This window comes from Hemiscyllium ocellatum, chromosome 45 (genome assembly GCF_020745735.1).
Source record: "Hemiscyllium ocellatum isolate sHemOce1 chromosome 45, sHemOce1.pat.X.cur, whole genome shotgun sequence".
NCBI classification, from domain to species: Eukaryota; Metazoa; Chordata; class Chondrichthyes; order Orectolobiformes; family Hemiscylliidae; genus Hemiscyllium; species Hemiscyllium ocellatum.
In genome coordinates this window covers 21,498,169-21,516,120 of record NC_083445.1, presented here as the reverse complement: position 1 = coordinate 21,516,120, position 17,952 = coordinate 21,498,169, and the positions used below count along the sequence as shown (strand labels likewise).

The 17,952-nt window shown below is 42.5% G+C and overlaps 1 protein-coding gene across 1 annotated transcript in view; it reads right to left on the bottom strand.

Moving 5' to 3' along the window:
• Window positions 1-17,952, bottom strand: part of samd1b (sterile alpha motif domain containing 1b) — a 66,836-nt gene that overhangs the window by 11,658 nt on the left and 37,226 nt on the right. The window contains exon 5 of the mRNA XM_060855150.1: window positions 10,802-10,951. Coding sequence (XP_060711133.1) covers window positions 10,802-10,951 — 150 coding nt within the window. The remainder of the gene's footprint in view (window positions 1-10,801; window positions 10,952-17,952) is intronic.

Below are 17,952 nucleotides of genomic sequence, written 5' to 3'. Positions count from 1 at the left end.
CACCCCTATTTACCCTCAAACAGTCAGCCACATTGCTGCGGTTCTACAGTCATAGACACGCCTCAATGGGATGGGATACCAGACTTACCTTCCACTGACTAGGTTTTTATGACAATCTGGATAGTTTTGTGGTGACTGATGCTGAAAGGATGTCTCTCCTTTGTGGAAGAGACTAGAACTAGGAGAAGCTTTAGAAATAAGGGGTCTCCTACTTCACATGAAAATGGAACAGAATTGAACATTGCAGATCCATGGCGATTAACAACAACAACTTTGTGTCAACATAGTACCGTGAATCGAATGAAATGCTTCAAAGCAAACTTTAACAATGAGTCATGTAAAGGTAGATTTATAAGAATCTTTGTCAAAGAACACACTTTTACTTCTTTAACAGCGCAAGAAAGAGCAAACACTTGCAGGCCCATGGCTAAGGAAAGACTGTTATCTTTACTTTTTCAACTTCATATTAAGAAGAACTATAATGTTTAACTTTTAACTTATTTCTTTATTTTTCTATATTGTACCTAAGATTTTGTACCTTGATACCTTTGTAGCTAAGAATGGCAACAGGAATTGCGACTTTGTACTTTTCACTGTACTCCTGTCTCCCTGTACTTGAGTACATGTGACTATAAACATAATTCCAGTTCTTTTTCTTTCAAGGTGTGTGGAATTTCTTTTCCCCAGACTGCAGGGTCATGGAATATTTTTAACACTGAAGTAAATAGATTTTTGACCAATGAGGGAGTCAAAGGGTAATGGATGTCAGGCAGGAAAGTAGACTTGAAGCCACCATCAAATCTGCCATGGCCTTACTGACTGGTGGGGCAAGCCCAAGGGGCTGAACGACCTACTCCTAATGCTCCCAAGGATAGGCAAAGGCCTGGTGGCATTATCCCAGAGACCCAGGAAACATTCTGGGGATCCAGGTTCGAATCCTGGTGAAATCTAAATTCAATAAAAAACCTGAAATTAGGAGTCTTGTGACCATCATAAATCCATTGCTGATTGTTAGGAAAATCCCATCTGGTTCACTAATATCCTTTAGGGAAGGAAACTACCATCCTTACATGGTTTGGCCTACACATGACTCCAGCCTCTCAGTAATGTGGTTGATTCTTAACTGCCCTCTGGACAATTAGGAATGGGCAATAAATGCTGGCCCAGCCAGTGATGTTCCTCATTCTGTGAATGAATAAAATAAAGTTCATACTCCAGATTCCTTTAATGAACTGAATTTAAATTGGGGAGCTGCTCTGATGGAATTGGAACTCACAGATCCTGATCCATTAGTCCAGGTTTCCAGATTACTAGGCCTTTGACATAACCACTGTGCTGCCTTACTGGTTCCTGTATGACCATCAGTGGAAGGTCACACTCAGGCCACAGATTAGGCCACTAGGTGACTGTTTCAGGCGGTGAGAACTTTGGGGAAGGTGAAGGCAGGCCCAAGGAGCAAGGCAATAATTAAAAGCATTGAATTGAATTGAATTTATTGAATAGAATGCACAAATTGAATAACCTGAGCTCAAAGTGCCAACCTACACAGATATTAAATCCCAGTTCTTAAAAATGTATAATTCGGCTCAGAAGTTAATGAAATTTTGCACGACATCTGTTGGAAAAATCAAGCACTTTCAGTTGAATACTGCCTTCCAATTCTCCTGCAGCATCGGCTTCCTAACACCAGTGTAATAAACATATCACTTCTTGCTCTACAGTGGGTGACAGGCCATTTGGACCACATTTAAAACTACCAAGAGAAGTAGTAAAGAGAAATGTTTGTCACTTACACAGTCTGCTATAGAAACACAGCTTTATTTTAATCTGCTCTAAAGCTATCATTATTAATCAGAGACAAATACGCCAGATACGGCAAGACAGAAGTAGAAGAAACGATGACCGTCTTTGCTCAAGAAAGCTGTGTATATGGTTGGTTTTATATCATATTCAATTATCATCAAGTAATGGGATCAGAAAGGAAGCTCAGCTAAAGAGAAAGGCACAAGAGGTGACTAACTACAGAATATACAACAACAATGATAACAACCTCTTTCTCAATGTCAGCAAAACAAAAGAACTGATCATTGCCTTTAGGAAGAAAGGAGGAGAAACACACTCCTATCTTCATCAGTGGAGCTGAGGTGGAGAATAGTCGAGAGCATTAAGTTTAAGGAGTGACAATAACTGACTACCTGTCTGGACCATCCATGTTGATATAATGGTCAAGAAGGCACAACAACACCTCTTCTTCCTCAGGAGGCTTAGGAAACTCGATATGCCCATGAAGACTGTTACCAACTTTTAATACATGCATCATAGAAAGCATTCCACTTAGGTGCATAATGGTCTAATATGGCAATTGAGTAAAAAGTGAGGTCTGCAGATGCTGGAGATCACAGCTGAAAATGTGTTGCTGGTTAAAGCACAGCAGGTCAGGCAGCATCCAAGGAACAGGAGATTCTACGTTTCGAAACGTCGAATCTCCTGTTCCTTAATATGGCAATTGCTCTTCCCAGGACCGTAAGAAACTGCAATAAGTTGTGTGCACAGCCCAGACCATCGCAGAAGCCAACCTCCCATCCACAGACTCCATTTACACTTCTCATTGTTGTGGAAAGGCTGCCAATTTCATCAAAGGCCCCTCCCACCCTGGTAATGCTTTCTTCCAACCTCTTCTGTCAGACAGAAGATACAGAAGCTTGAACACATGTACCATCAGGTTCAAAAACAACTTCTCCTCTGCTGTTATTAGACTGCTGAATTGATCTCTCTAATTTCACATCTAATGTTGACCTTGTTTTGTGCAGCTCCTGTGCAACTGTAACCTGTGTGCCTCGCTGTCTCAGCACCCTGTGATCTGTATGTGCTTGTTTACTATGATCTGCCTGCACTGCTCACAAAACAAAGCTTTTCACTGTACTTAGGTAATGTGACAACAATAAATCAAATTTTAAAAATAACTTGCATTTACAAAGTAATCCAAATTTTGTGATGGCAGCACGGTGGCTCAGTGGTTAGCACTGCTACCTCCCAGCGGCAGGGACCCGGGTTCGATTCCAGCCTCAGGCGACTGTCTGTGTGGAGTCTGCACATTCTACCTGTGTCTGTGTGGGTTTCCTCTGGGTGCTCCGGTTTCCTCCCACAATCCAAAGATGCGCAGGTTAGATGAATTAGCCATGCTAAATTGCCCAGTGTTCAGGGATGTGTAGGCTAGGTGCATTAGTCAGGGAAAATGTAGTGTAAGAGAGTAGGGGATTGGGTCTGTGTGGGATACTCTTTGGAGGATCGGTGTGGACTTGTTTCCACACTGTAGGGATTCCATGACTCTTATACTGCATTGAAACATCTCAAGGTACTTTACAAGAGAGTGTTCTATCAAAATGTGACACTGAACCACATATTATTATAGTTGATCAAAAGCATGGTCAAAATGCTAGGTAGTGTATTAAAGAGAGAAAGAAAAGTGGGGTGGGGGTGGATTCCAAAGATTACGATCTTGGCAGTTGAAGGCATGGCAGCCACTGAGAACAGATAAATGCCAGAATTGAGATTGCGCATTGATTTTGGAACAGTGTAGGGCTGGAAGAGATGACAGCATGGGAGGAGGTGTGATAACAAGATGATAAGTGAGGCACCTGTTCCACCCCCAGCAACAATCTGGCATAGGATTAATATTTCCAAGCATAGTGCATCATCAAATGAACTGATAAGTGAATTCAGTAGCCTGCTCAGTCAGGTATATCCCTACTGAAGCATAACACTGAGCAACACTGTCTACACAAGTTTGTTCAATACTGTTCCCCCACAGGTTATGGTACAGGGCAATCCATAGTCTGAGGCTGCAATGCTGATTTGTGGGAAAGACCGGTTGCATGCTAGCAACACTGGGATGGACAATATATAAAGAATGCCGACTGATTGGCAAACTTGGTTGGGGAATGGGGAACGGCTGATTTATGTCCTTGCTACATAGTCCATTATCAGAAAAGTCAGTCAAGGTAAAGTTACCCTGCCTGCACAAGTGGCTGTATATTTGATTGTGATCGCCAAATATGAAGGGCAAGCTGAAAATTGTAAAAATGCAAATGGTCTGCGGAGACTAGAGTGATCGCTCTCTCTTCTGAATATCTGGGAGAATATACATCCTCCAGCTCTGTGCCACTATGGAACAGTCGAGCATTGACTTATCACCTCTTCCTTTCTGGACTGAATTAAGATTCACAGAATTTCTTGACCATAGTTGGTCAAGTTCAGCATGCAGAGGGATTCTGAGCAAAGCCCTCTGAAGAGGTGCAGGTGGAAACACTGCCGTATAAACTCATTAAGGGAGCAGGTTGCAGAGACAAAGCCTCCAAAGCCGTTCTTAATAGGAAAGATGGCATCAATTTTCTCTTTGGATGTTGAAGTTCTAAACAAGCAGATGTGGGAGTTCCTTCAGCTGCCTCAGTACATTCCAGACCTTCACAAATTGTTACATAGAATGTTTATTTTCCTGTATTACTTTTGCTTCTTTCACCATTCACATTAAAATGATGCCTTCTCATTGTTAATCCTTTCAAGAGCGGGAACAATTTCACCTTACACATTCTGTCTGACCCAAGAGAGGGAGAGAAATGAGAGAAAGAAAGAAAGGCAGGCAGCCAGAAAGCAAGTGAGGAGGACAGCACAGTTATAAAATGCCTATCACCTCAGGACATCATAAGCATTTTATAACTAATGAAGCATACCTCTGAAACGTGGTCACTGCTGTAATGAAGGAAACAGCCAGTTTGTACACATCAAGCCCTCACAAACAGGAAAGTGGTAAATAAGCAGATAATCCCTTCCTTAGCAATGTTGATTGAGAGATAATGAGTCAAGATACTGGAAACATTTCCTGTTTTTCTTGCTGTGGAGTATTTTACGTGCACCTGATTTGCCAAATAAAGCATTAGTTTAACAGCCCTTCACATGACAGTGCACCGCTCTTTCAGTACAATTGTAGGCTCAGGTCTTTGGAGTGGGACCTGGATTTGAATAGCTGGATATTTAAAATGACAAATTAACGTATGCTATTATTGGTTCCATGTTTGAATCTCTTACTAGGGTAGACCAGGAACAACTTAAATTGATATTGTACCTTATTATAATGAAATGTCCCAAAGAGTATTATAAAGCAAAATATGGCACTGTGCGGCATAAAGAGATATTAGGTTACATGGTTGAAAGTTCAGTCAAAGAATTAGGTTTTAAATTCTAAAGGAAGAATACAGGTGGACTCTCCTGAAAACTCACTAAGCTATGGGCTAAATGACCTGATAATCCCTTCACCTCAGTGTCAACACCCTTCTGCACAGAACTTTGAATGCTTCATTGCATAAAAAGGCACTTTATAAATGCAAGTGGTTGTTGTTGACCATTCACAATTTCTTTCCAACAGTCCATCTATAAAAGTACTGCGACTGGACTTTTCTGCTGAATTTAAATCTGTCAGCTGCTAAGGCTGACGTTCATCATTCACACAGCTGTACCAATAGATGCTTTAAATCCAGCAACAGGGAAATGTCACATAGTGACAGCGTGGATTACTGAGCAAAGGTAACTAAAATACAAATTTATGAATTATGAGAAAAAGTAGTCCATTGGGCTCTTCATTCCTGCTCCACCACTCAATAAGTTGGTGACTGACCTGCTTGTGCTCCAAATTCCAGTCTGGGGAATCTTTGATTCTGCTGCTTTACAAGAATCTCTCACCTCTGCCTTCAAAATATGCAATGATCCTATTTCCACTGCCTGCTAAGGCAGAGAAGTCCAAAGTTGTATTGCACTGAAAGGAACAAAGATTCCCACATCTCTTTCCTAAAAGGGCAATCCTTAATTTTAAAACAATATCTCTTAGTTCCGGCTCACTTACATCCTCATCTACCTTATCAATGCCATTCAGGCCCTTATAAACCCCAACCAAATCACCCCTTCTTATGAACTCTGATGAAAACAAAGCCAGCCTGTCCAAACATTCCTCATAAATTGACCTGTTCGTTCCAGGCATTAATTCAGTAAACCTTCCCTGAACCATCTCTTATGCATTTACATCTTTTGTTAAATAAGGAGACCAAAACTGCACACAAGTGTACAAGATGTTGTCTCACCAATGCTCTGGTTAATGTTTCTTTCATTCAAGAGATGTAGACTTCGATTTGATTTGATTTAACTTGATTTATTACTGTCATATGTCCAGGTACAATGAAAAGTTTTGTTTTGCATACAGTGCAGATAGATCATACCACAGATCATCGCAAAGGGTAACAGAGCAAGGAATATAATGAATATGGCTGCTGAGAAGGTGTACAAAGAGCGAGATCAACATCAAATTTAAAGTTTGAGAGAATACTGGGGGCACCAATATTTACTGCATTTTTAAAATTATTATTATTGAAAAGGTGGTGGTGATCTGCCTTCTCAAAATGCTAAACTCCACTTGTCTTAGGCACACCAATAATGCAATTAGGGAGGGAGGTCTAGGAGTTTGACCCAGCGACACTAAAAGAACGGCAATATACTTCCAAATCAGGATGGTGAGTGGCTTAGAGGGAACTGAGAGAAATAGCATTCCCATGGATCTGCTATCCTTGTCCTTCTAGATGCTAATGTCTGTAAGTTTGAAAGGTACTGTCAAAGGAACCTTGGTGGATTTCTGCAGTGCATTCTGTAAATAGTACACACTGCCACTAATGTTGGAAACAGTGAAGGTGTATGGATGTTGTTGTGTTAAAATTGGCTGCCCTCCTGCCAGAAAGCCGTAAGCTAGTCACCTGACTCTCCATTCGGGTGATGAGATGGTGGTGGCACAAATGGGTATTTCACTCACTTCCTGTTACCCCTCCTTTTCCCCACAGGACACAGTAACACGCAGTACTAAAAGCAACTCACCAGCAATGTGCCTGAAACACTAACCAGAGGTAATACAGCTGTTTCCAAAAGATATGATACAAAGACAAGATATGGATTCTCATATTAAACAGTGTGGAATTTACCATTTTATTTGTAATTAAAAATGAGAAATCGCTTTTGATTCTAGATCAGATTTATGCATCCATATTGCCAATCCTCATATCAGCTTGGGTTGCCTTTGTCCAAAGCGAAGGTCTTGTTAAACATTAGCTATTCATCTCAGAAAAGATGGACAAATTGGTTCTTGGAAAAGAAAAGAACGAGTGGGATTGCCTGCACCTGAAATCTGTTGAGATCTACACTTAAATGCAGTAATTCAGATATTTCAACCAAATAAATTCATTTATGAATGTAGTGATTATCAAGTTCCTTTAAATGCTTATCTCTAAGGGAAATAAAGGATCAAATTCCACTTTCCGAGATTATATTAGAATCCTGGAACACCCTTTGGCCGGTTAGCCGAAAAGCTAATTTTGCAACAACCACACAACCTACATTCATGTAGCACCTTTAATACAGTAAACTGGCCCAAAGCACTTCATAGGAACCCAAACAAACTTTGTTCAAAGTAGAGGGCTCTCAAATATATAAAATGTATGAACAGATGTAGGCCATTCAGCCCACTGAATCTGCTCCCCATTCAATTGCCGGCCTGCTGATCCTCAACTCCACTTTGCTACCTTTCCCCAAACCCATGATTCCCTTACTGATTAAAGATCAGCCTTTCTCAAATTTGAATATTGACTTAATGACCCAGCTTCTACAGTTGTTTGCAGTAAAAAAAATTCCAGAGAGTCAGTACGCTCTGAAAGAAACCTTCCTCACCTCACTCGGAGATAAAACCCTCTGGCTCTAGACTTTCCCTTTCCACAATGACCAGGCAAGTGCCCTAAGGTGTGTGTGTGTGTGTGTGTGTGTGTGTGTGTGTGTGAGATATTGTGTGTATGTCTGTATGATCACCTCTCATTCATTTAAATTCCAGTGAATACAGGCCCAACCTACTCGGCCTGGGGCAGCACTTTAGTTCAGTGGTTAGCACTGTTGCCTCACAGCGCCAGGGACCCAGACTCAGTTCCAGCCTCGGGCAATTGTCTGTGTGGAGTTTGCATATTCTCCTTGTCTCTACATAGGTTTCTTCCATGTGCTCCAGTTTCCTCCCACAGTCCAAAGATGTGCAAGTTAGTTGGATTAGCCATAGGTTATGCAGGGTTACAGGGATAGGGTAAGGGGGGGGGGGGGGGAAGAGTGGTGCGTCTGGGTGGGATGCTTTTCAGAGAGTTGGTGCAGACTTGATGGACCTGCTTGCACATTGTAGGAATTCTATGTTAACCTTTCCATGTACCTGGCATCAACTTAGTGAACCTTCTCTGGACTGCCTCCATTATAGTGCTTCAGATTCCTCACAGCAACTGACAAGGTTCCACAAAGATCAATGAAATGGCAGGCCAGTGGATCTGAACCTTTGCCAAAAGGAATGAGAGAGCAATATTGGCAGGAATCTTGGAAAATTCTCTTCTTTGAGCAGTATCACTTGAAATTTTTACGTGCACCTACACAGGCACATTTGATTCACTTCAAGGACTTATCCAAAAGATTTCGCAGGGGATGGTGGTGTTGTGTAACATGATGAGTAATCCAGAAGCCCAGACTAAAGCTTTAGGGAACATGGGATCCAATCTTACCACAGCAGCTGGTGGAAATTAAACTTAATTCATTTTAAAAATCTGGAATTGAAAGCTCATTAATAATGACCATGAAACCACTGTCAATTGTGGTAAAAATTCATCTGGTTTACTAAGTATCTTTTAAGGAAAGAAATCTGCAGTCTTTATCCAGTCTGGCTTAAGTGAAACTTTGGTGGCACTATCTAAACCCACAACCTCTAACTTTTCACTGTACTCCTGTACTGGAGTACACATGACAATAAGCTTCACCCACCAGTGGAAACAACCTCCCTGCTTATTCTTTATCCATTCCTCCCTCATTCTTCAAAATTCCATTCCAATCCTTCCTGTTATCATTTATAATAAATCAGAATGTGGTAGGAACAACATGCTTTGTGAATCATAATGCATGATGCTACTTCTAGAAAAAATTTCATGCCGCTCTTTAAGACCTTAGATTGGTGCAAAGAGGTAGATCTCTATGTTTTAAGAACAATACAAGAGGTAATTTCATACCTTGGTGCATCAATTCCAAAGAACAGAGAATTAAAACTAAGCTGTTAATCCAAGAGTCCAGCAATGGAGAATGTGCAGCTTCTGACTTGCAATGGACAAAGTTTAATTTCAGGAAATGCTATAAAATCCAGGGAAGAATGGAATGCAGTGGGGGAAAAAAATCAGCCTTGCTTAATGCGTTGAAGTCTGGAGATAACATTGTGGGATTTTTTTCTCACGAGCCAATCAATCTCACATTCCATCTGAAATGCAAGTTGAACTTATAAACCTGTGTTAGTCTTTGGCTAAGGCAGCTTTAGTTTTGCAGCTTTGTTTCTTTTAGTAAATCCCAAGTCAAAGGGTCATAGGTTCTATTCCACATCAGGACTCATGCACAAAAATCTAGATTGATTCTAGTCCAGTATGGATGGAGTGGCCCAATGTGGAGGCGCTGTCTTTTGGATGAGAAAATAAGTGAAGGTTCTGTCTACCTTATGAGGTAGAGGTAAAAGATCCTGTGGCACTACTTTGAAGAGGAGCAGGTGAGATCTACCTGGTATGATGGCCAAATATTTATCCTTTAATAAACACCAAAGAAACAGATTATAAAGTCAAATCACATTGCTGTTGGTGGGATCTAGCTGTGCACAAATTTGCTGCCATTTTTCCTACAACACAATAATGACTGCACCTCGAAAGTACAGGATTGTCTGTGAAGTGGTCGTCAACATCTTTGAAAAGGTGCTATATAAATGAAAGTCTTTCCTTTCTTTCTCTTTGGACAATGACCTCACCATGCTGGTAATTATTACAACGTGAAACCTGCAGTTTCAATCCACAAACCATTGATATTTGACATGAGCCTCCAGCCACCCTTCTTTATCAAACCGCATCAATTTATCCCATACCCCTTGCTCTCTAAGGTGTTTATCTAGCTTCTCATTAAAAACATTTGCCTTAACAATGTCATCTTGGTTCACATTATTGCCACTCAAACTGGGAAAGATTTTCTCCTGGAATTCACAATTGGGGTTATTACCTTAAACCCTCAAGTTTGGATTACCCCAAGATGGTAGCATTTTCTCTTATGTGTTCCCCAACAAAACCCTCCTTAACAACTTCAACTTTTCTTTTCTGTAGAAAACTGCTTCAGCTTGTTCATGTATTCCAAATAAGTATAAGTGTTGTTTCTCAGTTCTGGCACCAACCTTGTAAATCTTATATACTTCCTCTTCTGTGCTTCTATATCCTTGTTATACCCCAAACGTAGATTAACCAAGGTTGCAAGTTCAATATAATCTCTCTGCTTTTCAACTCTAACTCTCTAGAAATGAATTTCAGCTCTTGGTTTATTTACAAAAGGCCTAAATAAACAGTGTTCAGGTCACACTTTGAACATCCTTTCCATTTGTCCTCACACATCGCAGCCATGTTGCAATATTTTCTAAAATTATCTCAGATCGTGAGCATATTCTTTGTTTTCCAGCCTCAAGATGGCAAGAGTTGCAACATCCAGAAAACGAAATACTGACCACAGAAAAAACACATTCCAAAGAAGAGTCATATCAGACTCGAAACATTAACTGTGCTTCTCTCCCTATGGACACTGCCAGTTTTGCTGAATTTCTCCAGCACTTTCTGCTTTTATTTCAAATATCCCAGCATCTACAGCTGCTAATTCGTTGTCAGAATGGAGTTTTTAAACTTACCCGAGTCTCTGGGGTCAGCGCTTAAATCTACCACATTCTCCACTGTTTCATGTTTCAGGTTTGGATTGACTGCAGGAGTCTGGTCTAGCAGCATACTGTCCAAGCAATTGTCTGCGTTGGTGGAACTGCAGTCTTTGGACAGCGAAGGATCTGGGCAGAGACATATATCATAGATCAGTTAATATGTGCATGATATTTGGAAATCTAGCTCTTTAAAAGCAGCTCAGGCTATCTATAAAGAGCAGTAGGCTATGTAGCTCCTTCTAGTCTGTTCTGCAAATAAATATGGTTGAACCTCCGCCTCAACTCCACTTTCCCCACCTCCTTTGCCTTCTCCCTCAGATCCCTAGGAGATCAAAAACTTTGACCCTGCCTTGAATATACTGAACAGAAGAGTAATCACACAAAATAAATCACACAGTCAATGATAGGGCCTGGGGAGTGTTATAGAACAGACGTCAAGGAGTACAGGTTTATAGCTCCTTGAAAGTACAGTCACAGGTATACAAGGTGGTGAAGAAGGTTTTTGGTATGTTAGCTTTCATCGGTCAGAGCACTGAGTATAGGGGTTGAGGTGTCTTATTGCAGCTGTACATGACATTAGTGAGGTTGTATTTGGACTACGGGTTGCAGTTCTAGTCGCCCTAATATAGAAATTATTAAACTACAAAGAGTGCAGAAAAGATTTACTAAGATGCTACCTGGACTGGAAGGTTTGAATTCTAAGGAGAGGTTTGATAGGCTGGGACATTTTTTTCACTGGAGTGTAGGAGACTGAGGGGTGACCTTGTAGAGGTCTATAAAATCATGAGCGGCATAGATAATGTAGATAGCTAACAGCTTTTCCCCATGGCTGGGGAGTCTAAAACTAGAGGGGATGGGTCTAAGGTGAGAGGGGAGAGCTACAAAAAAGTCCAGAGGAGCAATTTTTTCACACAAAGAGTGGTGAATGTCTGGAACGGGCTGCCAGAGATAGTGGTGGAGGAGAGTAAAATTTTGTCATTTAGATAGGTACATGGATGGGATAGGTATAGAGGAAAATAGATCAAACATAGGCAAATAGGACTAGTTTAAAACTGTGAGAACTGGGCAGTATGGGGAAGTTGGGCCGAAGGGCCTTTTTCCATGCTAAATCAGAAAAATTATTTCTCGCGTTTACAAATGTGTAAGCTTCAAAAGACAGTCAGTATGCAAAAAGATTAAGGTGTTCCATTTTGTTTCTGGGGTGAGAAAGTTCCAAAGATTCATAACTCTCCGAGTGAGGAAATGTTGTCTAATTTCAGCCCTAAATAATTGGCCCCATTTCCTGAGGCTGTGTCCCAAGTCCCAGGCTCCTCACACAGGGGGAAACAAACTCACAACAAGCTTTTCAGAATCTTGCACAGTTTAATGAGATCATGCTGAGCTCCAGAAGATATCGGATGTGGCTATTTAACCCCTCATCATAAGCCAAGCTTGAATTCCAGGAACCAATTTAGTGAATTTTCTGAATGTGTTCTCGAGACCAAAACTGCACACTACTGCAGGTGTGATCTCACCATCCTCCGATGTGATTATACCAAGATTATGTGCACACACGTATATATGACTGAATGAATGAAAACAGCTATTATAATCTACCTTTCACACCCTCAGTATTTCCCAAAATGCTTCAGAGCCACTGAAGTACTTTTTGAAATATGCACACACAAACAACAATGAGGTAAACAACACGTAATTCTTTTTTATTCATCGTGGCAAATGGGCGTTGCTGCTGGGCCAATATTTGTTGTTCATCCCTCATTGCCCTTGAGAAGGTGGTGGTGAGCTGCTTTCTAGCACCACTGCAGTCTATGAACTGTAGGCAAATTCACAATGCTGTTGAGGAGGAGGATTTTGACTCCTTGACAAGAGAAACGGCAATATATTTCCAAGGCAGGATATTGAGTGACTTGGAGGGAACTTGCAAGTAGTGGCAATCCCATGTATGTATTGCCACTTGTCCTTCTAGATAGTAGTGGTCATGTGCTTGGAAGATACTGCTTAAGGAACTTGTTAAGTTTCTCCATCTTGTAGATGGCACATTCTGCTGCTACCGAGCATTGACGATGGAGGGGGGGGGGGGGGAGAAGGGGTGTACATGCTTGTGGATGTGTTGACAATCAAGTGGGCTGCTTTGTTCTGGATGGTGTCAAGTTCTCGAGTGTTATTACAGCTGCACTCATCCAGGCAAATGGGGAGTATTGTTTCACACGTCTGATATGCACCTTGTATGATGGACAGACTTGGGGAAGTCAAGAGGTGAGTTATTCACTGGATATACTGGGGGAGACTGAATTTTCATCTGATCGGTTCTTGCAACCATTGTATTTATGCAGCTATTCTGGTTCAGTTTCTGGTCAGTGATAATTTCCAGGGTGTTGCTAGTGGAGGACTTGGTGATGGCAAGGCCATTGAATGTCAAGTCTGATGGTGAGATTGTTTCTTATTGAGAGAGTCATTGCCTGGCATTTATGTGGTGCTAATGTTACTTGCCACTTGTTCAGCCCCAAGTCTAGGTCTTGTTGCATTTTCACACGTACTGTTTCAGCATTTAAGGAATCGCAAATGGTGCCGAAAATTATTGCACAATAATCAGAGAATGTGCCCACTTCTGACCTTATGATGGAGAGAAGCAGCTTAAGATTGAAGGTAGGACACTATTATTTCACTTGTCAGGAAAACCAGAAGTAAAGGCCACAATTGTAAAGACAATCATTAATAATTTCAATGGGGAAGTCAAAAGGAACTTAATTTGGGGGCGGCACAGTGGCAGTGGTTAGCACTGCTGCCTCACAGCGCCAGAGACCCAGGTTCAATTGCCTCAGGCAATTGTCTGTGTGGAGTTTGCACATCCTTCCAGTGTCTGTGTGGGTTTCCTCTGGGTGCTCCGGTTACCTCCCAAAGTCCAAAGATGTGCAGGTTAGGTGAACTGGCCATGCTAAATTGCCCATCGTGTTAGACGAACGGGTATGTGTAGGGGAATGGGTGTGGGTGGGTTGCTCTTCGGAGGGTCGGTGTGGACTTGTTGGGCCGAAGGGCCTGTTTGCACAATGTAAGTAAGTAATTTAATATACCCAGCAATCGGAGGCAGCAAGGAACTTGCTACCATAGGGAGAAATAGAGTGCTCACGGGGAAGTCTGACAAGACAAGGAGAGAGGAAGAATTACAGGTTTACATGGATAAGGCATGTCTGGAGACAGCATGCGTGGAGGATAAACCACTAGATCCGGTGGCTTGACTTATCTCTCTCTGTACCGCATGCTCAGCATATTTGTGGGAAATGGTGGTGCACAGTTAATGTCATGGGACGAAACCAGGGGACAAGGAATCTTTGGAAACAGGGTTCATATTTCACTGGGCAGCTGGGTATATTGGGGAGACAGAATTTTCAGCCAGTTGGAATCAGAAACATGTATCAATCTTCTGCTGATACCCAGCTCATTAGATATTTGTTTGAATGGTTCAAGGAGGCAGTCCACCACTATCAGGGATGATTAGGGATGAGCAATAAATGCTGCCCAGCCAGCAGCACCACACCTTGAGATGGAATTCTTTAAAGACGCAACTGCTATTAAAAACAAATCGCGGATGTCACGAAGCGAACAATACTGTTGGGGGAGTCCTCCTTGAACAATACTGTTGGGGGAGTCCTCCTTCTTCTGCTGTGGCACTTCAGCACCATTTAATCCCAATCTTAAACCCAACCTTTTAATTCCAAAGGCAGCCTTGCAAATCCCTAGACAGTGTACAGTCATATAAGCACAGAAATAGACCCTTCAACTCCAACCAGTCTGTGCTGATCATGTTCCCACCTGACTGCATTTGACCCAAATCCCTCCAAGCATTCATGTACTTATCTAAATGTCAGTTAAACATTATAACTGTACCTGCATCCACCACTTCCTCTGGAATCATAGAAGCCCTACAGTGTGGAAACAGACCTTTTGGCCCAACAAGTCCACATTGTCCCTCCGAAGAGGAATCCATCCAGACCCATTCCCCAACCCTATTATCCTATATTTACCCTTGTCTAATACACTTAACCTACACACCCCTGAACACTATGGGCAATTTATCAGATCCACCTAAGCTGCGCATTATGGGAAGAAACTGGAGAACCGGAGGAAAGCCACGCAGACACAGGGAGAATGTCTGTGTGGAGTTTGCACAGCCGCCAGAGGCTGGAATCGAATCCGGGTCAATAGACAATAGGTGCAGGAGTAGGCCATGCTGCCCTTCTAGCCTTTTCAATATGATCATGGCTGATCATCCTTAATCAATATCTTGTTCCTGCCTTATCTCCATAACGCTTGATTCCACAATCCTCGAGAGCTCTATCCAACTCTTTCTTAAATGAATCCAGAGACTGGGCCTCCACTGCCCTCTGGGGCAGAGCATTCCATGCAGCCACCACTCTATGGCTGAAGAAGTTTCTCCTCATCTCTGTCCTAAATGGTCTACCCGGTATTTTTAAGCTGTGTCCTCTAGTTTGGCACTCACCCATCAGCGAAAACATGTTTCCTGCCTCCAGATTGTCCAATCCTTTAATAATCTTATATGTCTCAATCAGATCCCCTCTCAGTCTTCTAAACTCAAGGGTATACAAGCCCAGTCGCTCCAGTCTTTCAGTGTAAGGTAATCCCGCCATTCCAGGAATTGACCTCGTGAACCTATGCTGCACTACCTCAATAGCCAGAATGTCTTTCCTCAAATTTGGAGACCAGAACTGCACACGATACTCCAGGTGTGGTCTCACCAGGGCCCTGTACAGCTGCAGAAGTACCTCTGCTTCTATACTCAATCCCTCTTGTTATGAAGGCCAGCATGCTATTAGCCTTCTTCACTACCATGCTTACTTTCATTGACTGGATTAGATTAGATTAGATTAGATTAGATTAGATTAGATTAGATTAGATTAGGCCTGTTTCCACTGTTTCGGCCCAACAAGTCCACACTGACCCGCCGAAGCGCAACCCACCCATACCCCTACATTTACCCCTTACCTAACACTACGGGCAATTTAGCATGGCCAACTCACCTGACCCGCACATCTTTGGACTGTGGGAGGAAACCGGAGCACCCGGAGGAAACCCACGCAGACACGGGGAGAGTGTGCAAATTCCACACAGTCAGTCGCCTGAGTCGGGAATTGAACCCGGGTCTCAGGCGCTGTGAGGCAGTAGTGCTAACCACTGTGCCACCGTGCCACCCACTGGTGCACAAGAACACCCAGATCTCTCTGTACTGCCCCTTTACCTAAATTGATTCCATTTAGGTAGTAATCTGCCTTTCTGTTCTTGCCACCAAAGTGGATAATTATACATTTATCCACATTAAACTGCATCTGCCATGCATCTGCCCACTCACCTAACTTGTCCAGGTCGCTCTGTAATCTCCTAACATCCTCATCACATTTCACCCTGCCACCCAGCTTAGTATCATCAGCAAATTTGCTAATGTTATTGTTAATATCATTTTCTATATCATTAACATATATTGTAAAAAGCTGCGGGCCCAGTACTGATCCCTGCAGTACCATTTATCACTACTCTTTGTTTCCTATCAGCCAACCAACTTTCAATCCAAGTTAGTACTTTGCCCCCAATACCATTCACCCTAATTTTGCTCACTAACCTCCTATGTGGGACTTTATCAAAAGCTTTCTGAAAGTCCAGTTACACTACATCTACTGGATCTTCCTTTCCATCTTCAGAGTTACATCCTCAAAAAATTTCAGAAGATTAGTCGAGCATAATTTCCCCTTCATAAATCCATGCTGACTCTGACCTATCCTGTTACTACTATCCAGATGTGTCATAATTTCATCCTTTATAATAGACTCCAGCATCTTTCCCACCACTGAGGTCAGACTAACTGGTCTATAATTATCTGTTTTCTCTCTCCCACCTTTCTTAAAAGTGGTACAACATTAGCCACCCTCCAATCCGCAGGAACTGATCCCGAACCTATTGATCTCTGGAAAATAATCACCAACGCATCCATGATTTCTTGAGCCACCTTCTTCAGTACCGTGGGATGTAGACCGTCAGGCCCCGGGGACTTATCAACCTTTAGACCTAACAGTCTCTCCAACACCAATTCCAGGCAAATATAAATTCCCTTAAGTTCAGATCCTTCAGCACTGTTACCTCAGGGAGATTGCTTGTGTCTTCCCAGTGAACACAGAGCTGAAGTACCAATTCAATTCTTCTGCCATTTCTTTGTTCCCTGTTTCTGTCTTCAAGGGCCCAATTTTAGTCTTAACCATTTTTTTGCCTTTCACATACCTAAAAAAACTTTTACTATCCTTTACTAGAGGATTGGGGAGACAGGCCGCCTACTTGCGGAACGTTCCAGAGTGGCCTCCTCTATATTGGGGAGACAGGCTGCCTACTTGCGGAACGTTTCAGAGAACACCTCTGGGACACCCGGACCAACCAACCCGTGGCTCAACACTTCAACTCCCCCTCCCACTCCACCAAGGACGTGCAGGTCCTTGGACTCCTCCATCGCCAGACTATAACAACACGACGGTTGGAGGAAGAGCACCTCATCTTCCGCCTAGGAACCCTCCAACCACAAGGGATGAACTCAGATTTCTCCAGTTTCTTCATTTCCCCTCCCCCCACCTTGTCTCAGTCAAATCCCTCGAACTCAGCACCGCATTCCTAACCTGCAATCTTCTTCCTGACCTCTCCGCCCCCACCCCACTCCGGCCTATCACCCTCACCTTGACCTCCTTCCACCTATCGCATCTCCAACGCCCCTCCCCCAAGTCCCTCCTCCCTACCTTTTATCTTAGTCTGCTGGACACACTTTCCTCATTCCTGAAGAAGGGCTTATGCCCGAAACGTCGAATCTCCTGTTCCTTGGATGCTGCCTGACCTGCTGCGCTTTTCCAGCAACACATTTTCAGCTCCTTTATATTATTGGCCAGTTTACCTTCGTACCTCATATTTTCTCTGCATATTTCCTTCTTGGTAATCCTCTGTTGTTCTTTAAAAGCTTCCCAGTCCTCCGTTTTCCCACTTATCTTTGCTATGTTATACTTTTTCTCTTTCAACTTCATATGTTTCTTAACTTCCCTCGTCAGCCACGACCACCCATGCCTCCTCCTAGGATCTTTCTT